Consider the following 21,821-nt stretch of genomic DNA (forward strand, 5'->3'; position numbering starts at 1 on the left):
ATTAAACCCTAGAAGAAGCACATCTACTTAACAATTCTTCCTTAGCTCGTACCTGACATGATCTGTTCAGCACCAGTGACCTGTGAAGGTATTTTTATGACAAGAAAGTGCCCATGTTTAGAGAATCTACAGACCTCTCTAAAGGGATAAAACAAACAAAACATGAGAGGAAAAACCCACAAAAACCCAAATAAAAACTAACAAAACTTACCATTCCCAACACCTGCTGCTGGAACCAGTTGGCATAGTCATTTCTGATGTCTATCAAATCTTGTATCTCATGAATGTAAAATCTGTCATACTGTATAACTTGTCCTCTTTCATTTACCTAAAGAAGTGCAATGTGGGTTTTTTTATTAGCTTTCACAGGGATATTTTCCATGTTTTTCAAGCATTTGATACATCAGCCACAGAAACCCAGCTACTAAAAAAATTCTAGAGAAACAACAGTGCCTACAAGAAAGCAAAAAACAATGTTAAAGACATGGATACATGGATTATTCACAGTCCCACCAAAGATTCAGAGAAAAATAAAATTAACTGTGCTTACAGTATCACATAATGCTGTCACTTTGAAACATATCCCACAGGAACATTGATAATATACATATTCATGTATGCAATGCAATAAATACATGTTCCTGTATTTGCACAAGTTAAAGAACTATGATTCAAGAACTCTATTCTTAATTATAGTAGGAACACTATCTCCCTTACCTGTGAGAAGAGGGACAGTTTTCATTTAAAAGCATTAAGTTTAAAAAAAAAAAAAAAAAAAAAAGCAAGAGAGACGTGGAAAAATAACTTCCTACAAGCCTTATACAAAGGCTTGTCTCTAAGGTATAATTTTAATCCAGAAGCATCCTCATTTTCCTAATACACAGTTCTTTTCCCAAGGGCTGTTAAGCACTGTTAACTTGCAAAGCAGCAAGATAGTTATAAAGGTTCTGTCTTTATAAGCAGATAATTTCGGCCTACTGTTCACAAACATCTCCCCCATCCCCATTCCCCCTCCACACCACCAGACACTAAATCCATGACACATCCCAGATATGTCACCCCCTTTTGCCCTCTCACTTTAACCCACACTCTCACAACGCCAATGACCAGCTCAGTCTGGGGTCCCAACAAAATCCAAATCCCAGCGGTTCACAGGTCCAGACAGAACAACTACAGGTAGTTCTGTAGATAAAATTCTAAGTATTTTAACTCTTTAGTAACTTTTAACTACTACACAGCACACAGATGCTGACAAAAACAAACAGCAAAGTAATTGCTTATAAATGACATAAACATACTCTGTGCAGTATTTCCAGAACTCTGAAAGCTGTGTGTAGGAAATTGGTAAGGATTCTTCTATCAGAGGGTGGAAGGCCAATCTTGCACAGCTTCAAAAGGTGGACTACAACATCCTTGTAGAGTTCCACTATCTTGAGAAACAACGGAGGTTCAAGTAGAGACCACCAATTTTCTGTCAACACACAGTGAGCACAAATTTTGTACTTGCCACTGCAATGCTATCATATCCTTTTACCAAAAACACGTGTTTGGCTAGAAAGCATAATTATCAATTACTTAAGACTCTCAAAAAAAAAAAAGTTTTAACACATCATTATTGTTACACATCAGTTCTTCAAAAAAAAACTATCACTTTGCTTTTCTTTACAGCAGACAAGCTCTTTACTCTCACCAAAAACTACTGAAAAACACAAGAGACAGGTTGCAAGGTAAAAAAGAACCGAGGAAGAAGGAAGGACCCTCTCAAAAAGGTACCAATTAAAAAGGAGATATTCTGAAACCTCGATTCCTTAAGCTGAATTTCAGCTGACAGGAGCCACAATACGAAGGTGCAAAGAAGCAGAGCTAAAAAACAGAGCTACTCTCAGTTGCATATTTGCATCAGTGAGACAAGATGAACTGCTCAGAAGCAACAGAACAGGTGCTGAAATCCAAACCAAGCCAATTTAACATCTGCTCTGCAACACTTCTGTGAGCTGCTCAGAGCTTGTTACCTGTCTGACCACATCACTTTCACTTTAAAGGGCAAAGACACATATCAAATACACTGAACTGCACAGTTTAACTCCTCCCAAATGGAATCCCTCCAGAGCTTAAAATACCAGCTGAATTCATAGGGGTGGCCTGTTAACTCACCCAGAAGCAACAGAATAAGTGTTTTCTTACACCAAGCAACGTTAAGCCTTAACTTTCTCACCGGGAAATCCTACAGAACTGTAAATACACAGCAGGTGTTGCCAAGACCAAGTCTTTCCTGATGGAATTTCTATACATTTTCATCTAGAGATCCTCAGTTTCAGCAGTAGAAATTCAGTTTCTTACCAAGAACTTTCAAAGGAGCTTTTTCTAGGTTCAGAATAGCTGCTCCAAAAGGAATAGCTAATGTTGTGAAATTGTTCTCATCACTCATCAGTGGGCACTCTGGTAGAGTGAGATACAGCCTCAAAGCTTCAACATCTGGTAAGGAGCTGGTCAATTTGGGAATAAGGTTCTTTTCCAAACTAGCTGCCACCTACAGCACATCATAAAATTCTGTTTATTTTAATGCAGTTGAGAATTTAAACAAATGCTCACCTATATAAAAACTCATCTAGAAAACAATAATTAGGAGTTATAAATTACGACTATAATACATTTAGAGACAAGACAATACGGTAAATAGTAGAGTATGCCAATGTGTTACTTAATTGTTACAACACAATACATTTTTACATATTTGCAGTTGATGTATCATTGAGTAAATAAATATATTTAAAGGGTTGGAGCAAGCATAAGAGTAGTATTACTGCAGACTTGTAATGCAGAAAGATAATCCCAAACATAAGGAAAATATGCAGCACCAACCTGTTGTGATATGTGAGCGTGCTCAGGCTGTATGAGTTTGTGAAATAGTAGTCTAGCAGCATTCATGTCAACCCCTGAGAATCTAGTGCTGGTTTTGTAATGATCATCATTGCTGCACAAAGGAAAAAAATACAGAAAAAATGAATCCTGTGTTCTCAGCAACTCAACATTTTTTCCCCCCTTGAATTTTACACCTACTAAAGAATTAAAATGCATCAGAGTCCTGTTGCTTGTATGACCTTAGAAACAATTGGAAAAAGCCTTCTCTAAGTGAAAGACAATCAGGTAAAAACACTAGGATCTAAACCAGTCTGTGCAACAAACTCCCCCTGAATTATGAACAAGCTGAGAAATGTGGTGAGTGTTGCTGGCTGAGATGGCAGCAGCCAGGCAGCAGCACACGCTTCCCAGGAGAGGCACGAGTGGGGCTGCCCTGGGGCCAGCTGACAAAGCACTGGGTTTGGTAAAGGAGCTGCAAGTTTAAACTGCGGGATCAGTGCAGCAGGAACACAGGGAAGCCCCTGGGAAGGCATTCCATGTCAAACAAGAGCCACTGAGAAGGTTGCAACCTATAATGCTGAGCACAGGAATGCTTGTTTAACACCAGGACCACTTACCTCAAAGCCAAAAAGCTCCCATTGAGGCACCCGGCTGAGGAGAACGTTCCATCGATTTCACTGCAATTGTTCACACCAATGTTACACTTTGTTTTCCTTCTACAAATCAGCATTGCAATAAGAAAGCTGGATGTAAGCCCTAATAAATTACATTGTACAAAGGATGGGACTCTGACTTGAATGGGACTAAACAATACAAGATAAAATCTTCGATTCAAGAAAATGCTTAAGACAGCTTAAATCATGGCAAGTATTGCAATTTAATTGCTTTGCATCCTCCTCTATTAAAGTAGAAGCAATAAACTTTGAGTTGTTTTCGTTCTGCCTTACATACGTTGCTATTTTTCAGTGTGCAATAAGATAATTTAAACTTGCATAGTCATCTACACTGGGACAGAAAGACACAGTCTAAAGGATTTAAACTACTCAATAAGCACAACAATGAAAGCACAGCAAGAGCTCTGCACGTCATAAAATCGGTAACTAAAAATAGCCTTGGCTATGTATGCCCAAATCCCCATTAATACTCAACTCATAAGTAAAATTATGAAAGACAACTTACTTCCTCAACATCACTTACTTAGCTATTTCTACAGGAAGTCTTCCAGATGGGAAAGTCAGCAATTTTTGAATAAACGTTTCATTCACAGTCCAAATCTGCTTCAAAAGGTCGGGATACCTAAAATCATCTGGTGGCACCATATTCTAAATAAATTTTAAAAGAAAGCATAAAGAATCAGGCATACAGAATTGATTTCCAGAAAGATCAGCCTTGTGGTTGAGCAGCTCCTTTCTCCACTGAGTGACAATTTGCCTACCTAGACTATTACCGTGAGATACACCCAAGGAAAAAATTTACTGTATTCAAGTAGTTCTGCATTCACTGTGAAAGCAGAGCATACTCTAAATACATCTTGACTGGTGGGTTACTTCACACCACAGCTTACTGAATGGCAAACTCCTTAAACATAGAGTACTTTTCTACCTGCTGAACACTAAACAAGCTTTAGACACAAGTAGGAAGCATCTCTCCTCTCCAGCCACTGCGAGCCACTCAGTTCCCAGCCAAGTTGTGAGCACACAGAAAAGGAGTCATTCAATTTTTCAGACAGCTGTTCCTCTACCCCACTGCCATCGGGTTCCTCTGGGAATGAATCGTGTTTCTCTGAACATGCATCATCAGATGAGCTGCAATTTGAAGTGCTGCTCATGTAAAATGAATGCCACAAAGGCTTCTAATAGTAAAGAGGAGGAGAACCAAGGTCATTGAGTAAGAGCACTGGTTCAAAAAGAGATAGCACATAGCACAAAAAATAAGATTAAGCTAGTAAAAGGAAACATTTCTCCTGATGGTGCAGTCTGAGAACACGGTTGACTTAGTACGACAACCACTATCTGCTGCCAAAAATCAGCACTTCTCATCCCATCCTACAGCATCAGGATGAAGAAGCCTCTTGCCATTCCCCTGCGTCCAGCCAAAGTGTCACTTAAATCACAACTGAGGGAACTGAGCTACCCAAACACTGACTTGAGAAAACAAACAGATTCTGGCTGTGCCTCCTGCACTGGCAAGGACACACAAGTCCCAGGGGTACAGTGCTCAACGTAACTTTGAAAGAATTCAGTACAAATTACCAAACTAAAGAGTACTAGAAGGGATAGTTTTTCAGCATCAAAGATCATCTATTGCTAATACTTTTTGTCCAGAACAAGCCACAATGCCTGCATTCACAGTCTCCAGCTCATCTCAATTAGTCAGTCAGGAACTACTCCAGTAATTACGAAAATTGCACACAAGGAAGTTTTTGAGGGAGTTTTAACAGAGAAGTTTCAAGCTTATACAAAAGTAATTTTTCCAGTCTACACCTGCTAGACAAGTTTCTCTCAAATACAACAATAGTTAAAACTCAATCAGAATTAAGAGAAAAAAACAATCAGTCCTAGAAAAACTGCTAGTTCTGTAAAACCAAAACAGGCTCTGAGCACCAGGGGTTGCTGCAAGTCTGACCTGTGCTCAGTTTTTCTTGGCAAACATGCTTCCCCACTAAAATACATCTTCCCTTCTGCCCAAATTAGTTTTCACCCTACACACTCAACTCTTGATGCTTCATTAATCCCTATGGTCCAATATCTGCTGAGCTGCATTGGAAACAGTCCCACGTAACTTCATCTTGTTTTTTCCTCCCAACCCATCCTCCAATAGCATTTCCTTTCCATCACACTTCCACATGGCCAGTTTTACTGTAAAGTCCTTCTAGACTTCTTTTTTTTCTTAAGTACTAGAATTTAAACTGATTAATTGTTGTTCTTTTAATATTTAAGTTTTTAAGACTAGCATAAAACTATCATGTAACAAACCACCTGTAATTTTTAGCAAGAAGTTTCATTTGTTTCCTTTGTGGAAGCATTGTTGTGGTAAGTTAAAATGGCTCCAGAGCAGAAGACAGCATAGCTGCAGTTAGGAATTACTGAGGAGGACTGGGCAGGAGTAAAGAGTTCAAATATTTCATCAGTTTTTCCTTTATGACATGAAAAGAAGTGCATTCATCCATCAAGAAGAAAAGTTATGTCAGACAGTCTCAAGAGCCTCCTGACAGTTCACACTCACTAACGGGATCCAAGTACTCCAATTGCTACATTCCCTTAGTACCTTTTGCTTCTACACTGCTCCAACAAACTTTACATTATAGTCACCTTCAAAACCTTTTAAAATGCATCAAAAAACCTAAAATTCAACTTTGACAAGTTTTGGAACCAAAGCATATTTAATTTGTTACCTGAGGACAAAAGTAGTGCGCAAAACTTTGGTCCCCACCAGAGAAAATTCTCTTGACACAGTAACACTCCTCACTTTCTGCAATAGGAACAAAAAACAGGCCACTGTGAAAATGGGAAATTGAAAAAATAATTAAGACACTGCAATCAACACTGGGTCAGAAAAAGGTTCCTTTGCTGCAGAACCTCAGTGAAGCACATCTTTGCAACACAATAGCCGAGACCATCCTGACCTGAGGTTAAGTTTTAGTTGTAGTGCTACCACAGGACCCAACCCAACAGCAGAAGCAAGAATGTACTTTCTACAGCAGGAATGGACTGTAGGAACACAGTGGAAACAAACTGCTTGGAAGCAAGTGATTATAGCCCATACTTGGTTTAAATCTCAACAATTTTAAGACACTATGAAGGAACAGAAAACCAAGAAGTAAATATGCCAGACGTTGCTTACCTGTGGTCATCGGGCACTGAGTACTGTAGGGAATCCAGTTTCCTTTCACTGTGAAGGGACTTTTCCTGTTACTGGTTGTTCCTGTACCTAACTGCCCATTTCCTCCGAGTCCAAAGGAATAAATTCTCCCCGAGGAAGGAACGAATGCAGTGGTGTGCTGCCTAGGGCAAACAGAATTCAGGAACAGAAACCCAAGCATTATAACGTGCTCTGGGCAGGCCCCTCTAAGAACTGTGTTAAACACTGTCTTAAAAGGTCCTGTCACATCCACTGCTCCACTTCTCTCCTGGCAATGCACTGCCACTGGCATGCACTCCAATAGGCAGTATCCCATTGCCATGGAAGAGTTCAGGGAATGGAAATGCCGGTGCTTTGCCCCGTCTGACCTTCAGAGCACACCTCTAGACATTCAGAAATGTCAAGTTTCCACCAGACTGCCTTTACCCCCTTTCACCTCCCATCCTTCTCAACTCTAATGTCCTCTCTCCAATCATGAACCTGTGAAGAACCAGCAGTGAATTTCTGTGAACTATGGAAAGGGAGTGAATGCATATGATGTCAACTAAACCTTCACATTTACATATTCTTTAACCTGAATAATGGTGAGCCCCTCTCAAAACAAATATGCTGCTTCCCTCACTCTTTTTTCTTCTTAGAGTGCAATTCTTTGTATTTTCATGTGTGCTGGGAATTTTTTCCATTTCTTGGGTGCTCTTGTAATACACAGAATAAAAAGCTCATGAGGAACTCAACTGCCATACAGTATTACAGGTACTTCATAAAACAGGTTATTTTCCCAAATTTTACACTTATTCTCAGTGCTGCTCATGTACCTTCCCAAACACACTTGTTCTTTAATGGGAAAAGATGAAGTGACAGCACTAAACACCTTCACACTTCACACTATTGCTCTCACTTTCAGTTTAGAGAATCAGAGCCTCTCAAATAGACAACTTCCTTTAGTTCTTCTACTGAATGCTTTTAAAATCCCCATAACATCTTTAAATACACCTTTTGTTAGGGATCAGTTTGTCTTCCCTCATCATGAAGGGTAAGGAAAACCCCACTTCATATTGCAATAGGTGTGAAGTTTTAGAACAAAACAAGTTATCCTTAAGATTACAGTGCTAGCACAGAACAGGCCTTACCTGCCACAAGTGATCTGCGTGACAACACTCCCCATAAGCTCAAAAACTTTCCTTGGGTTTATCTCATGGCTGGTAGAGTTATGTCCCAACTGACCATAGCCTCCAGCTCCAAAGGTAAAAACCCCACCTTCCTAAACAAATAAATTATTTGCATTAAAATTACAGTGTATCTCAGCACAAGTAACTTAACGGAAATACGGATTTAACAATCCATCTGCTGGTCTGCTGATTTTGTGACTGTGGGGAAAGGAGAGAAAATACACATGCACAGCAGGGCCCTGAGACACAAAAGGGTCACAGGTTAACTGCAGTTCTGACAGTGTGGCACAGCTATGAAGCATTACCTTACTCATGTTAAATCACACTTGTGTCATTTCCATATCATGGTACAACAGTCCTATCATTAACTTGTGTCATTAACAGATACTAATCCTCATTTTGCTTCCCTCTTTTCCAATTTTCTTTGGCTTTGAAACTCTGAGTACAAATTCTAATGTCACTAGCAAGCAGGAAGCTGCTCTCCTCAGGCAGATGATGCAGAGTATGACTGAAACAGCTTCACTATTTGAAAGCATCAGAAACCAGAACATTTCAACAGTGTTGTAAGGCAGGTAATTATGCAACTTACCTTACAACAACCTAGAAACTTGTTGTTTTCAAATGCTTAGAAATTGTAAAGCTGTTTCTTTCAATTCTCCCCTGCCTCAGCCTGAACCTCAGCTGGAAATCATCACATCCACTGAGCAAAACCAACAGGCTCCCTCAGTGGGTGAGGAGAACAAACAGGGAGAGGTTTTTCTGGATCAGAAGGCCCTGCAGAACGCTCACAAATACACACAGTGCTGTCCACAACACGTGCATCAAACCCTGGTTCTGCAAGGCCTCTCATGAAAGGACAGTGCAGTTATCCATGGAGTCCATCAGCTTTAAAGCAAGTTTGAAGTTCACTTCTATACGTGAAAAGGGAAAATAAGCATTTAGAAGGCAAGTCAGGGATTGCTGTTTGCTTTGCATTCTGTATTTCCCAAACCTCACATCAATACCAATTTCAGGATAAGGAAGTGGACATATTTTTTCAAAGTGAGAGAATATTTTAGGACAAAAGGCAATTATTTATGAACAGTCTTTTCCTTTCACTGCAGAAAATTAAGCTTCTATAAACAAGTTATGAGCACATTTAGGCAGATAATCCTCAGAACAAGTTTTAACTTGCTGCAGCATAAAAATTCAAACTAGCACCTTTACCCAAAGTAAATAAACACAATTTTTTTTTTCCTCTCCAGAAATAAAACATTAAAAAGAATTACTTTCAAAATCCTAATGCCTTCTATAACACTCTGAACTCAAGAGATCTGGACATGAACTGGCTATTTAGTCACTTTCCCAAATCTTGAACAGGCAAAAGTGTATTCTACTCCTATCAGTGGTAAGCTCAAAATATTCTGCTTATAAATTGTTACTTTTTACTGAGAGTGGCAAGCAGGAAATGCCTAAATGTTAACATATACTGATTTAAATGCTGAAATCTAATTCAACTATTAAATCCAAAAAGAAATGTCCAAGAGTCAATCATTTAAATTAAGACATCTATGTATTATTTTACCCACTACAAAATAAAGGCACTTACCATTACCTGATACTTGAAATAAAATATTCATCACTAAAATGAGTGTAAGGATGAGCAGCAGCATTATATATTCTGTGCTGCTCCTAAATACTTCCAAATAAGTTTAAAAGTTTAAAAGTAAGGCTCTGAATAATACACTTAGCCAGCAGTTCTGTATAAAGTACTTTGACATATTTCAGCCATTTTATTTATCAATAATTAATTTTAATTCCTAGGTCTCTGTACAAACACACTGCACTGACACAGAATATGTTGGTTTTTTCCCCAAATCCACTTCGAAATAAGTGATCAATTTTTCCCAGAATCTCACACAGTAACACCTGCAATACTTAATTCCTCATTAACTGTACTCTCACTTATGATGGGCAATAAATGAAATGAACTTCCCCAAGGTGAGTCTGTTCATGATGGTACTTGGTGAGTGATTTGGTCTGATCATGAAAACAGCAATTCTAGCGGCATTACAGTCAGAAAAGAGCTCATCCCTTTAGGATACACTAAATTCAATACCTGCATAATTTTAATAATGAAACATACACTTTCCGATCAAAAATGCTGTGATTTGTCTGCTCAGTTTCACCAAATCTGACAAAAATTTAAGACTGCTGAAAAATTTCTTGTACTGGGGATTTTTTTGCAAATATTTTACCAATGTTTCCTCAGCTTCATCCAATAAACTTAGAAGCCATTTGTTCAGGATTTAGTTTATTATTTCCTATTCAGACAGCATTTTTCTCCTGGAAACATTAAAACATTAAAGCAGAAACACACTTTAAGTACTGTACCTTCGTAAGGGCAGCAGTATGATCTTCTCCACAGCATATATGAACAACCTTCTGACTTCTCAGTGATTTCAGCAGTGTAGGAACATACCTGTCTGAACAGTTTAATAAAGCAGTAGGTCACCTACTTTGTAAACAAAAATCAAAGCCCAAATAGTTTTGCTCATTTATTCTAATTTCGTTCCAGTCAAAGCAGCACTTTGAAACCACTGGCACAAAGCAATCATTGTGGCTGAGTCTATGGATCTCGGAGATGGAAGTGTTGCTGCAGGAAAAACAGGGACTGCTGCACTGAAACACTTTGGATCTCATGTTTTTAAAATGTTCCTGTAAGTCAGTGTCAGTAGGTATTTATTCTTTGGAATGTGTGTTCACACACACAGCTTTATATTAATAAAGGCACAACAGAATGGAGCACTGAGCAATTAGGAAGCACAACTTCCTTCATCACCAGAACAAATCAACTTTGTCATCCAGTTGAACAAAGGCAACTTTTTAATGCTGATGTCTTAAAATGTGTTAGGTGTGCTAGCACGTCTGCAAGAAACTGTATCAGCACCCAAATAAGGGATTTTATTGAGAAGTCATGCTACATAAAAAACTGGGGTTCTACACATTCCAAAGAATACGTGGAAGCAACTGAAGTCTCCCGTGAGAATTTGATTCCTAGAAAGTGTCATTTTCTGATTAGATGAGTGTGATCAGATTTCAGGCATTAATTCAGATGTGCATTTTCTTTACAACACCTTTTTCTTATTTTAAGCGGTGCTGACAATAAGGAACCGGTGACAAAATCTGAACTCACGAAACCATCTACAGGTTATTCATTCCTGAACTGTGCACAGAATTTCAACACAACACTGTCAGAATTCTCACCACAAAACAAAGGAAAGAAGACACCTCTGTGTCTTCTTTATGAATCCCACATGACGCCAGCACTCTGACAATATTCAACAGCAGTTTGTTCCATCTGCTTGTTTTCCAGCATTGCTGAGTTTGCATTCACAGCCCAAACCCTTAGCAGGAAATCTTACTGCAGCAATGTTTACCTACCATTATCATCATTTAGACCCAGCTGCCCAAATTTGTTGCGCCCCCATCCAAAAATGGCTCCAGAAAGAGTTAGTACAAAACTGTGAGCTCCTCCTGCTGCAATCTGTGCAAAAGGGATTCCCAGCAGAGATTTAATCATATGTGGTGAGGTTTGTTTTTTATACTCGTAGCCTAAGCCCAGCTGGCCATATTTGTTTTGTCCCCAGGAAAACACTTCACTTCCTGTTTGAAGGAAAAAATAAACAACCAAGAAATACAAATCAATGCAGTTCAATTATACAATGTTTATCCACTGTAAGAAAAGCTAAAAGTTACGTTTGAGTTTCAAAATGCTTACAAATTATTGACTTTTGAAGCTAAGCATTGTTGTGTAATTTGCAGGCATTCAACTCAAATATTTCATCAGACAAAGTATTTAAATAGTATTCAAACCCCTAAAAACTTCTCTTGACATTCCTGTTTCAACAGTGTGAGATAAACTGAGTTTGATTATCACAAAGCAAGATACTGTTCCAATGGAAGTTCCACTACTACACAGGTTTTTATGCAGATCTGCCAGTACTGGACACACAAAATTTTCCAATTTCCCATCAAAAGCCTCATTTAAGCTTTTCTAAGATGACACACTAAATTTTCACATACAATTTGACACACATTTTAAAACAATGTCTTCATTGTATGATCAACGAAGCACAAAGTTGACCACGTCGTTTGATGCCTTACAAAGAAAAAAACATCATGAAGAATGACAAGCCAAAGAGCTATTTACGCTAAGATTTGCCTCCAAATATTCTACTGAACAACCACTGTTTTGCTGAGGTATTTACCATCCTAAAGATCAACACCTCATCACAAAACACTCTGCTTTTGCTGATGTGACACATGTCCAAGAGCAACGTTACCTTCCCAATGCTTCCTGTGTCTCTCCTATCTCCATCTTTCCCATAACAGTTTTATCAAGATGGGAAAACAAGGAAACCCATCTCCTGGGGTACAGGTCTCTCAGATTTTATTTATTTAACAACAAAATGCCCCCAAAAAAATTCCCTACAGTGCATGTTAAGAATAGAAACAGAGCTGCAGATCGATGCATTGGCAATAGGATAGTGATGCTGAGTGAATTTTAAATTACAAATTGAGAATTTATGACATTCTTGCACCTTTGGTCAACAGAATGCTTAACAGCACAACTCTAATACTCCCCACATTCTGCTGCTGATCTTAACTCAGGCAAAGGGTTATTTGTGAACCTCTGCCTGCCTGCTCTGAAAAAAAAAGGCCTTTCTTTGGGTTATAAGGATAAAGGCACTTGGGAATACGTTATGGCACCACAAATCTGAGGCCGTGAAGAGTCACACATAGAGTCAAGGCACATAGAGTCACTATAAACTATTATATTTAAAGGAAAAAAAAATAATCATTTGCATACAATGAACACCTCCCTCCCCACAGCTTATCTGGTTTGTATTTTAAACACATCTTGTTAAGAAACAAACTCCTATCTTCCTGGAATTTTTGAGTTTCTGAGTTTACATTAACACTTTCCAGGAGCCACTTCTTCCAAGTGGAAGTTTTGGTCACAACTCTCTTTTGTCATGACAAAACAAGCAAGCAGCAAACTGAAATTCATGTTCCTTTCTGGAGAGCAAATCAGACAAGGGAGGCCAACTAAGTATGTGCTCACAGCCCCTGCAAAAATTTGAAGACAGATGTTTAAACTTTTCCAAAGGTGGGTTATAACGTGACATGGCATTTTAACCACGGAAGCACGAAGAAAACAGAGGCTTAGCCACAGGAAAGCAGACAAGGGAGTCACTCCTGCAAACCTCAGTAACTTGAAGATGCAGGTTAAAGCAGATTGGTGGCAAAGCAGCATCCCAGCAGGATGAGAAAGAATTCGGACCAAAAAAAAAACCCGAAACAACTTAAAAAGGATAAAAAAACCCCAAGACCAAAACAAAAAGGAACAAAAGCAGAACAACACGACATCTGTCTGTACGTTTATTTTTTAAAGTCAGGCTTCCATCATTACAATTACAGTGTCCCCACCAACCTGAAACCCCACCTGTGTTAAGTATTAGCTTGTTTTATAAAAACATTTCCTTTTAAAAAAGAAAAAATAAATGTTGAAAACTTGAACTACCTGGTCAGAAATTACACAAAACTTCAGGAGAATTTGGCTTACCTTTTGAGAGTGCTAAGGAGTGATAGTAACCACAAGCAACTTGAACTATTTGGACCTCTGATAAGCTTTTAATGTTTCTATTGGGGTAAGAAAACAGAGAAAGAATTAGGCTACTAGATCATGGTACGAAACATAAAGTCACAGCAAAAGGTAATATATAAAAAGTGAATCCTTTTCACTCAAGCACACATGAAACTAATTTAAACATCCTAACTTATACTAGAAGATATTTAGTAAAGCCTTAAGTCAAAACAGCTGCTTTTCTAATGCTTTTAAGGACAGGTTTTGTCTTATTTTCAAATTATTAAAGTCTGTAAAAGGCCATAATGAAGAATGTAGCAGGTTCATTGCTAGAAGATGTCATACAGTTGAATGGAGGAAACTAATAAAGAATGCAAGAAGGAACTGATTTTTACTTCCCAGTTTCCAAAAGAAGAAAGGTTTTAGTCTTCTTTATGCCAATATTAGATATAAAAACGTAATTACTTTCTGTTAAAAACTGAACACTATTTTTCATCTTTACCAACATCAACGTCAATCAAAAGTTCAGTTTACAGAGCTATCACATTTTGCACAACAATATAAAGAAGCTGCAAATACACCCAAACGTGCATTAAAATAGGATGCTTTCAATTTTTGATAGAAAAAGTTTCTAAAGGGCCTGTTGGCTTTTAAATTTGATGCAGAAATAACATCTTTAGTATTTGTTGGTTATATTTTTCATATTTATACACATATCAGAGATAGTCATGAATTACTAAAGCTCCAAGGAACTGTCACTTTTGTGTGTCTTTTTCTCATGCCAAAAAAAAAAAAAATTAGAAAAGAAAACCTCCATCTTGCAGATATACAAACTTGGTCACAGTGATTTCAGTGAATCTTCTCAGGACAGTAAAAATGTGGACTTCGGGTAGCAAGGATACTTGTTCTGGGAACAAGCAAGTGAACCCGGCCAGCAGTTAGGTTTGATCACAGCTGTAAAACTTTGGGGTGAAAGCTGAAGTACATGGATCAGACAGCAAAGGAACCTTCTTCAAATGTACTCCCACAACCAGTTTTGAAAGTTTAACACTCTACTTCTCTTCACCTTCTCTGAAATGGTAGTCATCAACCCCCATTTACACTCTTAAAATATCCATCCTACTTTTCCAACATAACTCTCACTCTTAGTAGAGGACTATTAAAAAGAAACAACAAACAAAAACATCCCAAAAAGCAACAAACCAAACCAAGCAAACCCGTAACACGCTTCCCACATAAAGCCGACTTTTCGAGAAAGGAAACTCAGAATGTCCACAGAATGCAAGTGCCACAGCTAAGATCCACTTTCAAATGTGTGGCTCTAACTATAACAGCAGAATAGATTAACCAGTGTGACCTAAGCACAATATAAAGAAAGAAAGAAAAAAAAAAAGGGCAACTTATTATCTGCTATTTTTAACCTGGGCACTCTGATGCATTCCTCTGTTCCTGGCAAGCCAAGCTGTCCATCGGTAGCCAGACCCCACGCATATACCTGACCCTTGTCATTTAATGCAAGGGTGTGGGCTTCTCCACATGATACAGCTACAATATTTTGGGCATCCAGTGCACCAACATGCTCTAAAAAAGAGACAAATAAATAAAGTTAGTTACTAAAAAAGAAAAAAAACACCTCCTAACCAGCTAGCGTAGTTACAGACAGTTTTACTCAGTACTAAGATATGAATCGAAATTCCACTGAAGTCAGCCCAGGAGTCTGCTGAAACACCCTCTATTTAAAACTGTAAGCATGCTATTCTAAGAGAAATACGTTAAATTTTTTTAAAAAAAGTAGCCAAATAACGACTGTATCTGGAACAACACATAAAAGTGCCCAAAACCTGCAGCTTGATCGTAATGGTTCCTTCTAACCTTGCCATCTGAAGAGGAGTGCAGAGACCCAGTTAACATTAAGGTCAAAGAGATTATTGTCAAATGACTACACGTGTAGACATTATGTAAGAGGAAAACATTCCACCACAGCAAATTAAATTCACTTATTCACTATTAAGAAAAAAGCCTGCAAAACAAGGCAGGGCAAATTATAGACTAAAGCTACTGATTTTGCAATGAGCTACACAATGTCCTCTTTATAATGCAAAATACTGTAGAAACAGATCCTAAAGAGTAATTTTTCTAGACATACAGTGCATGCCTCTGAAAAGCACACACTCAAATGTCTGTGACTTTTTTTTCCCAGTAGCCTGGGAAATACATTTAGAAGGGGGTTTTTTGGGCAGGTTTATGATTTGTGATCAGAAGTCTAACTTTTTTATTTCAGCAACAGTAACATGGGGAAATATCTTCAGGGCCCGTCACTAAAGCTGGAATTTGTAATAGTCCCCTTAGGCAAGAGCCTGCTTGGACATTCTCACCACTGGAAAAGCTCATGGTATCATCAAGGTAACACGTGCTCTCCAAACACAGTCTAGAGTAGCCTAAGTCAACCTCAAAACAATAGCTAATATTATCTGCAACATGACAGGCACTCAGCTCCAAAATAAACTAACACGGGCAGCAGATAGAAGTTCTTTCATACAGCTGGTCTGACTGAAGAGGTTACCACCCCAATTCAGCCTCGAGAGCCTCCCACAGCTCTGCCAGTGGAAGAGGTCACGGAAGCGCTCTCCAGTTTGGGCACCAGCACGCAGATTAGCTCGGGCTATCTGCACCAGCTGCTAAACTAGCCAGGCTGACTCTGCCTAATATGGATTAAGGAACATTCACACAATCCCTGTGGCAAGCAGAGCTCTGTGGGGAGGAAAGAGGGAAAGCACGGCTGAATAATAGCAGTGGTGACATGGAGGTGGCAAAGACACACAGTCAGCAACAAAATTATCTTCAGTGAGCAGGAATGCATTCAAAAGAGAGCATCCACCCATCTGTAAAGATACTGAGCCTCTTCAGACTAATGCCCTGACTTCATATTACAACACCCAGCAGTGTAATCAGCAAGCTGTAGGTGAAAGGAAAATTAGGGAGGAGGAGGTTACAATCCCTGTGATTGGTGTGTCTGAGCAGGTTAAAAAAAAATTATAGCAGGTCCATTACATATGAAAGGTCATACAAATTAGAAGTCAGATGTTTTTGTTGTAACTTTTACATTTAAAAGACGATTCAGCATAATTTTCAAAGTGGGCAACAAGCAGAGTAAGTGACAAGCTGAGTTCTGAGTTTCTCTACGTTCATGAAGCAGATGCTGGCACAGGATTAAAGTCTATCAGTTTTAATATCCACGTACTGTTTCCCAACAGAAGTCCAAATTAGTTAAAAAAAAGTTACATCTCAACTACATAAAAAAACCAAGACACTTTAATTGGCACCAAAGGCAAAGCTCTGAGTAAAGGTGGGCCTCTAAAATTCTTCATGACACCTCACTTCCATTTAAAAAATTTGTGTCAATTATTGAGCCAAGCAAGCTGTAAAATTGTTACAGGAGTGATTAGAATAAACTCTTACTAAGCCTTTGCAGCTTGTTACGTTCTGCTGGGAGTAGTGTGAGCAGCTCTGTTCCCTGGCTCTCAGCAGCACCAGCTATGACTCACATGCCAGCTCTGGAGAGAGCCCATGTGCACACTCCTCTGCAGTCCCTGCAAGATGTTTACCCACTTCTGCTCTAGAACTGCACTAGCAGGGAGCAGAAACACACACAGAACATAGGTAGGAAGAAGAAAAAAGCCCATAGAAGTGTCACATGGCATCCTTTAGGCTTTTCCAACTCCTCTTCCTGTAGTGCTGCGTATGCTGATACGTCTTTTATCAAAAGTTTTATTTTTAGTTCTTAAAAAAAAGAACATTGCTTTAATCAGACCAGCTCTACATCACGTATTAGGCAACTAAAAGCAAGTTTCTCGACTGTGACATGTCAAATACTCCTATTTCAGTACAGTAGCCAAACCCATACATGCTAATCCAGGTATTGCAGCAGGTCACCTCCCCTTGAGATCTAGAACAGCCACTGAGTCTCCCACAGCCTTCAATTAAGTGATTCCATGCTAGAAACAAAATCAGTGGCACTGTCCAGCTGCACAGCAGGCAAAACCAGGAGGGACTGCCATGTTTTACAGCTGGTTGTTTCCAACTGTCACAAGAAGCAATCCAAGCAGAGGAACGCTTTTCCTGTTACAAATATGTCCATTCTTGGAAGAACTACTGTGCATGAATTCAGCACGTGCACAGACACTGGTAATCTCGGGTTTGCTGTAGCATAATGAAACAAAAACCACATGCCCAACCATAAGTAACCTCCACAGTTCGTTACTTACAAACTTACCGGGTCTTTTCCTGGCTTTTTCATGCCCTAGTTGTCCTAGATCATTGCATCCACATGTATAAACAGTCCCATCAACCAGGACAAAAACAGTGTGTCTCAGTCCACATCCTACATCTCTGACTCTTTTATTTAAGAAAAAGTCACTTTTTCTGGGTTCTAAAACAATCTCTTCATCAATTCCACCCAATCCAAGCTGTCCAAAAGATGCATTTCCCCAGCACAACATGTTTACGCTTCTCTTGATCAGAGAACTTCCAACTTCACTTTTCTAGAATATCCCTTCTCTGTAGCTGTTAAAAAAAAAAAGGAAAATGTACATTTTTCAGTATTGTCCCCGACATTACGTTATTTTCTATTCAGCATGTAATCCACAAGCTCACTTTGATATACCAATATATATGTGATTTACCTTCTTGGACAGGATTTACATTAACTCTTGCAGGAAATTGCTTTCCCATTTCAGAGACAAGTTTTAAAATGTGCAGGTTCTTAGTTTTACAAAACTTTGCTTCAAAAACTTAAAATACCGTTCTTCGTAAAACTTCTTGAATGCCTAATCCAGAGTTATAAAAACAGCAGTCACAACCAATTCCAGCCAGTGGAAACGACCTCCAACATCTTCCAAGGAGACAGTATAGGCTACTTTCTCTGCTCAAGGAGCTGCATGACTCCAGAAAGCACTGGGTATGGCCTCAAGATCATCTCCAAAAACAACACTTGACTCAGAGCTTGGAAAAAATTGGTCAGCTCTGATCAATCCAGTTATGCAATACAAAGTACAATATGCTGTGTCAATCATTACATTTGAACAACTATGAGTCAACTGAACTTACAATTTAAAAGAAAATAAACAGCTGAAACTCAAGTCCCCAGTCCTTCACTGCAATCAGCAGCAGCTACAGCTCCAGTTACTCTGCAGTCACAGAGGCCACAACTCCCCCAAGCAAACCCCCATCCCTAATCCCTAAATTGCAATTACCAGTATTTGTGCTGACAGACTCTCTATCTGTTTGGAAAGGATACAAAGCTACACTTCTCTTTCACTTCTCTTTCACTTTCACTATTGTATACGAGGAAGAATTTATGACAGTGTTTTCACAAACACTAATACTATACTCCATGACAGTACTTTCCCCCGTGCTTTTAGAGCAATTTAAAAATCAATGTGAATCCAATGTGAAATTACTATAAATTTTCATAGGTACCATTACTTGGAAGACATTCTTCAGGGTCATAACACACAAAAAACACCTCAATACAAAACTGCTCAGAGAAACAAGACACCAGTTATCATCTAAGCATTACACACACCAAAGGGCAGAATTCTTGCCAGCACAGCTGATAAACTATTTTTCTCTGCAAAATTCAAAACACAATAAACAAGATGCCTATTTTCGTGGCCTCATTAAATTAAAAAAAAACACCACAACAAAAAGCAACCAAACCAAAACAGCCAAATAGCTTAAAATATATCGCATTCTGTTTACCTATCTCAGGTGGTGAGGCATGATCAAATACTTCCCTAGCTATATCCTACCACGTTCAGAAGGGGACATCGAAACAAAGGCTCTTCAGTTAAGACATAGCTGTGCAACAGCACATGTCACACATCTGTAGCAGCAACTGCAAGGCAAGCTTCAACCTGCAACACAAGAAGTCAGAAAATACGTATTATTATAGTCCTTCAAGATCTCTATGGCCAAGACTGATCTCTGTCTCCAGCAGGGAATAAGAAAAGCACTCCTTTCTGTTGAAACATATATATATTTCCACGGAAGGTGGGGCTGGTTTGTTTTGTTTTTTATCTTCTGGGAGTCCGTGGCCCAAGTTTTGTACTTTGGTCTCAAATCACGGCTCTCTTTCGCCCGGTCCGTGGCCCCGGGAGCCACCCCGCGCTGTCCGCTCCGCGGCACTGACGTCACAGCGGCCGAGCCCACACCCGGCGGGGACCGCGGGGAGCCCCCGCATCGCCCCGGGCAGCGGCGAACGCCGAGCGGCGCCGGGAAGCGCCTGGACGCTTCGCGCAGGCTGTGCCCGCCGTGCCCGGGAACTGACCGAGTCCAGGCCGTGCCCCGTGCGCGGGACCCCGCCCTCCCCCCCGCACACCAGCCCGCGGCCACGGTTCGCGTTCCCCCAGTGGGGCTCGGGCCCCGGGCCCGCCGCGCTGGGGTGCGCAGGGCGGGGAGGGCGCGGCCCGGCGGCGGAGCGAGGGCGGCGGCCGGTCCCCTCCGGGCCGCGCGGGTGCCCGGCGGCGCCGCCCGGCCCGCTGCCCCCAGCCCAGCCCGCCCGCACCTGTCCCCGCGGAGCCGCCCGGCCCGCCCCGCTCTCACGGCCGCGTCTCGCCGCGGGCCGAGCGCGGCCGCGGCCACTTTGCCGTCCGCCCCGCGGGGCCGGAGGGCGGCCACGCCTGGCTCTAGAGAAGCCCGGCGGGACTCACCGCTGGCGACGAGGCCCGGCGCTGCGCTCCGCTCGGGTCCGGCTCGGTCCCCCGCCCGCCCGGCGGCACCGCCGGGGCGTGAGCAGTGTGAGCAGCCCCGCGCCGCCCTGACAGGCCCGGCCGCCGTTGCCGCGCAGGCGCCGGCTCGGCAGGCGGGACCGCAGCGCCCGCCCCCGTGGGCAGGGCCGGGGACGCGGCGGGGCCGGCGGCGGGGCCCGGCCGCGGGTGCGGGGCCGGGGCTGCGGGGAGCCGGGAGGGAAGCGGCGCTCGGAGTCGCCGCGTGTGTCGGTTCCTGCCGTTGGGCTGCGAGGAGGCGGAGCGAGGAGCTGACGGCAAACATGAGACGGACGAGCGGCCCGTGGAGCGAGGAGTGCCGGAGCGACGCCGTCGGGGTGCCTGGCGGAGCGCAGGGCTGGGCGCGGGGCTTCGCTCCGCTGACTGCAGCTGGGCGCCTTCTTGGCTTGGCAACAAGGGAGCGCTTTCAAGCAGACTTTCGCTGTGCTACATCACTGATTTTAAACTGAGAGTTAAAAACTGGAGTATGTTCGTGGCAAAGCGCTCCCTGAGAAGAGGTCCTCGTGTGGCGCGTTCCTCCTGCCTTGCTCCAGACTTGGGCGCGTGTTGCTGTTCCTTGTCCGTGATCTGCAGAAGGCTCTGCTTGATCTGAGGGCACGAAAAGAATGAGATCAGTGAGTGGGGAGGAACTGGATCCGCCTGGGAGTTGCAGGAACAAAGTGTTCTTCATACTCCAATTACCTGTCATTAAGTTCTGAGAGCGCAGGATCCTTCCCCGGGGGCGGTCGCGGTGGTGATGCTGCAGCGTGAGGAAGCGGGGTGATCAGCAGCCCTGCGTGGCACTCCTGCTCAGGGAGCTGGGGGGTTTGAGGGGGTGCTGTGGCTCTCCCGCAGAAATAAATGAGGTTTTCCGAATTCTGCATTCCGTTACCAGCTTTCCTGAGCATACCCAAGTAGGCATGGTAACACTTTTTTTTTTTTTTTTTTTTTCCGCTGAACACCTATCTCCAGTGAGGTTACCCCTTTTTCCCCCCTAGTATTTTGCTTAGTACTGGGAGGAAAATGCACTGCAATTCATGTAATTGGAGTGGGCTTGGAATCCAGATCAGGCTTCCTTATTTAGTAGCCTCTTTAAAGGAGTTTCAGGATCCACCTTTATGTAGGTCAGGAGGTGAAAATCGGCCAGGACCAGGCATACTTCACAGCCAGTGATTTTGCATACCGGGGTGAGGAAGTTTCTGTGTTTGGTGTCCTTTTGTCCTGTAATGGAAAGCATTTAACAAAATCTCAACACATGGGATGTCTTGGTCCAGCCAACACTCCTTTGTGTATGTAAATAGGTAAGTTTTTACAGGACTTCTCAGGATTTGTGATTATGGATTTATCAGTAAAGATTGAAACCAGAAATACTAAACTCATACACAGAGAAAATGAGATGGCTGCATAGCTGACATAGGCTAAAAGATGCAGCACTTTTCAGGGCAGCAAATCCCTGGTTTTGCTATTTAAAGGAGAGATGTGAGTGATTTGCCTTTTGCTATTCTGCTTTGAGGAACAGAAGGGTGGCAGGAGCTG

At 41.4% G+C, this 21,821-nt stretch overlaps 1 protein-coding gene across 3 annotated transcripts in view; it reads right to left on the reverse strand.

Moving 5' to 3' along the window:
• The window catches only part of HERC4 (HECT and RLD domain containing E3 ubiquitin protein ligase 4), a 30,318-nt gene extending 10,868 nt beyond the window's left edge, over window positions 1-19,450 (reverse strand). For 2 of the 3 annotated variants that reach the window (XM_027896661.1, XM_027896659.1), the window contains exons 1-15: window positions 19,282-19,448; window positions 17,795-18,084; window positions 14,943-15,102; window positions 13,501-13,577; window positions 11,316-11,537; window positions 10,266-10,357; window positions 7,854-7,984; window positions 6,706-6,866; window positions 6,257-6,333; window positions 4,060-4,184; window positions 3,480-3,539; window positions 2,863-2,974; window positions 2,341-2,530; window positions 1,299-1,471; window positions 212-328 (exon numbers count right to left, since the gene is read on the reverse strand). In XM_027896661.1, the coding sequence (XP_027752462.1) occupies window positions 212-328; window positions 1,299-1,471; window positions 2,341-2,530; window positions 2,863-2,974; window positions 3,480-3,539; window positions 4,060-4,184; window positions 6,257-6,333; window positions 6,706-6,866; window positions 7,854-7,984; window positions 10,266-10,357; window positions 11,316-11,537; window positions 13,501-13,577; window positions 14,943-15,102; window positions 17,795-18,020 (1,923 nt within the window). In that variant the 5' untranslated portion in view covers window positions 18,021-18,084; window positions 19,282-19,448. Of the gene's footprint in view, window positions 1-211; window positions 329-1,298; window positions 1,472-2,340; window positions 2,531-2,862; window positions 2,975-3,479; window positions 3,540-4,059; window positions 4,185-6,256; window positions 6,334-6,705; window positions 6,867-7,853; window positions 7,985-10,265; window positions 10,358-11,315; window positions 11,538-13,500; window positions 13,578-14,942; window positions 15,103-17,794; window positions 18,085-19,281 lie in introns of all 3 variants that reach the window. The other variant, XM_027896660.1, reaches the window with a different exon arrangement.
• Window positions 19,451-21,821: the final 2,371 nt, after the last annotated feature.

The sequence above is a fragment of the Empidonax traillii genome, unplaced genomic scaffold, assembly GCF_003031625.1.
Source record: "Empidonax traillii isolate 1590-97213 ecotype Southwest subspecies unplaced genomic scaffold, ASM303162v1 scaffold508:size451158, whole genome shotgun sequence".
NCBI lineage: Eukaryota > Metazoa > Chordata > Aves > Passeriformes > Tyrannidae > Empidonax > Empidonax traillii.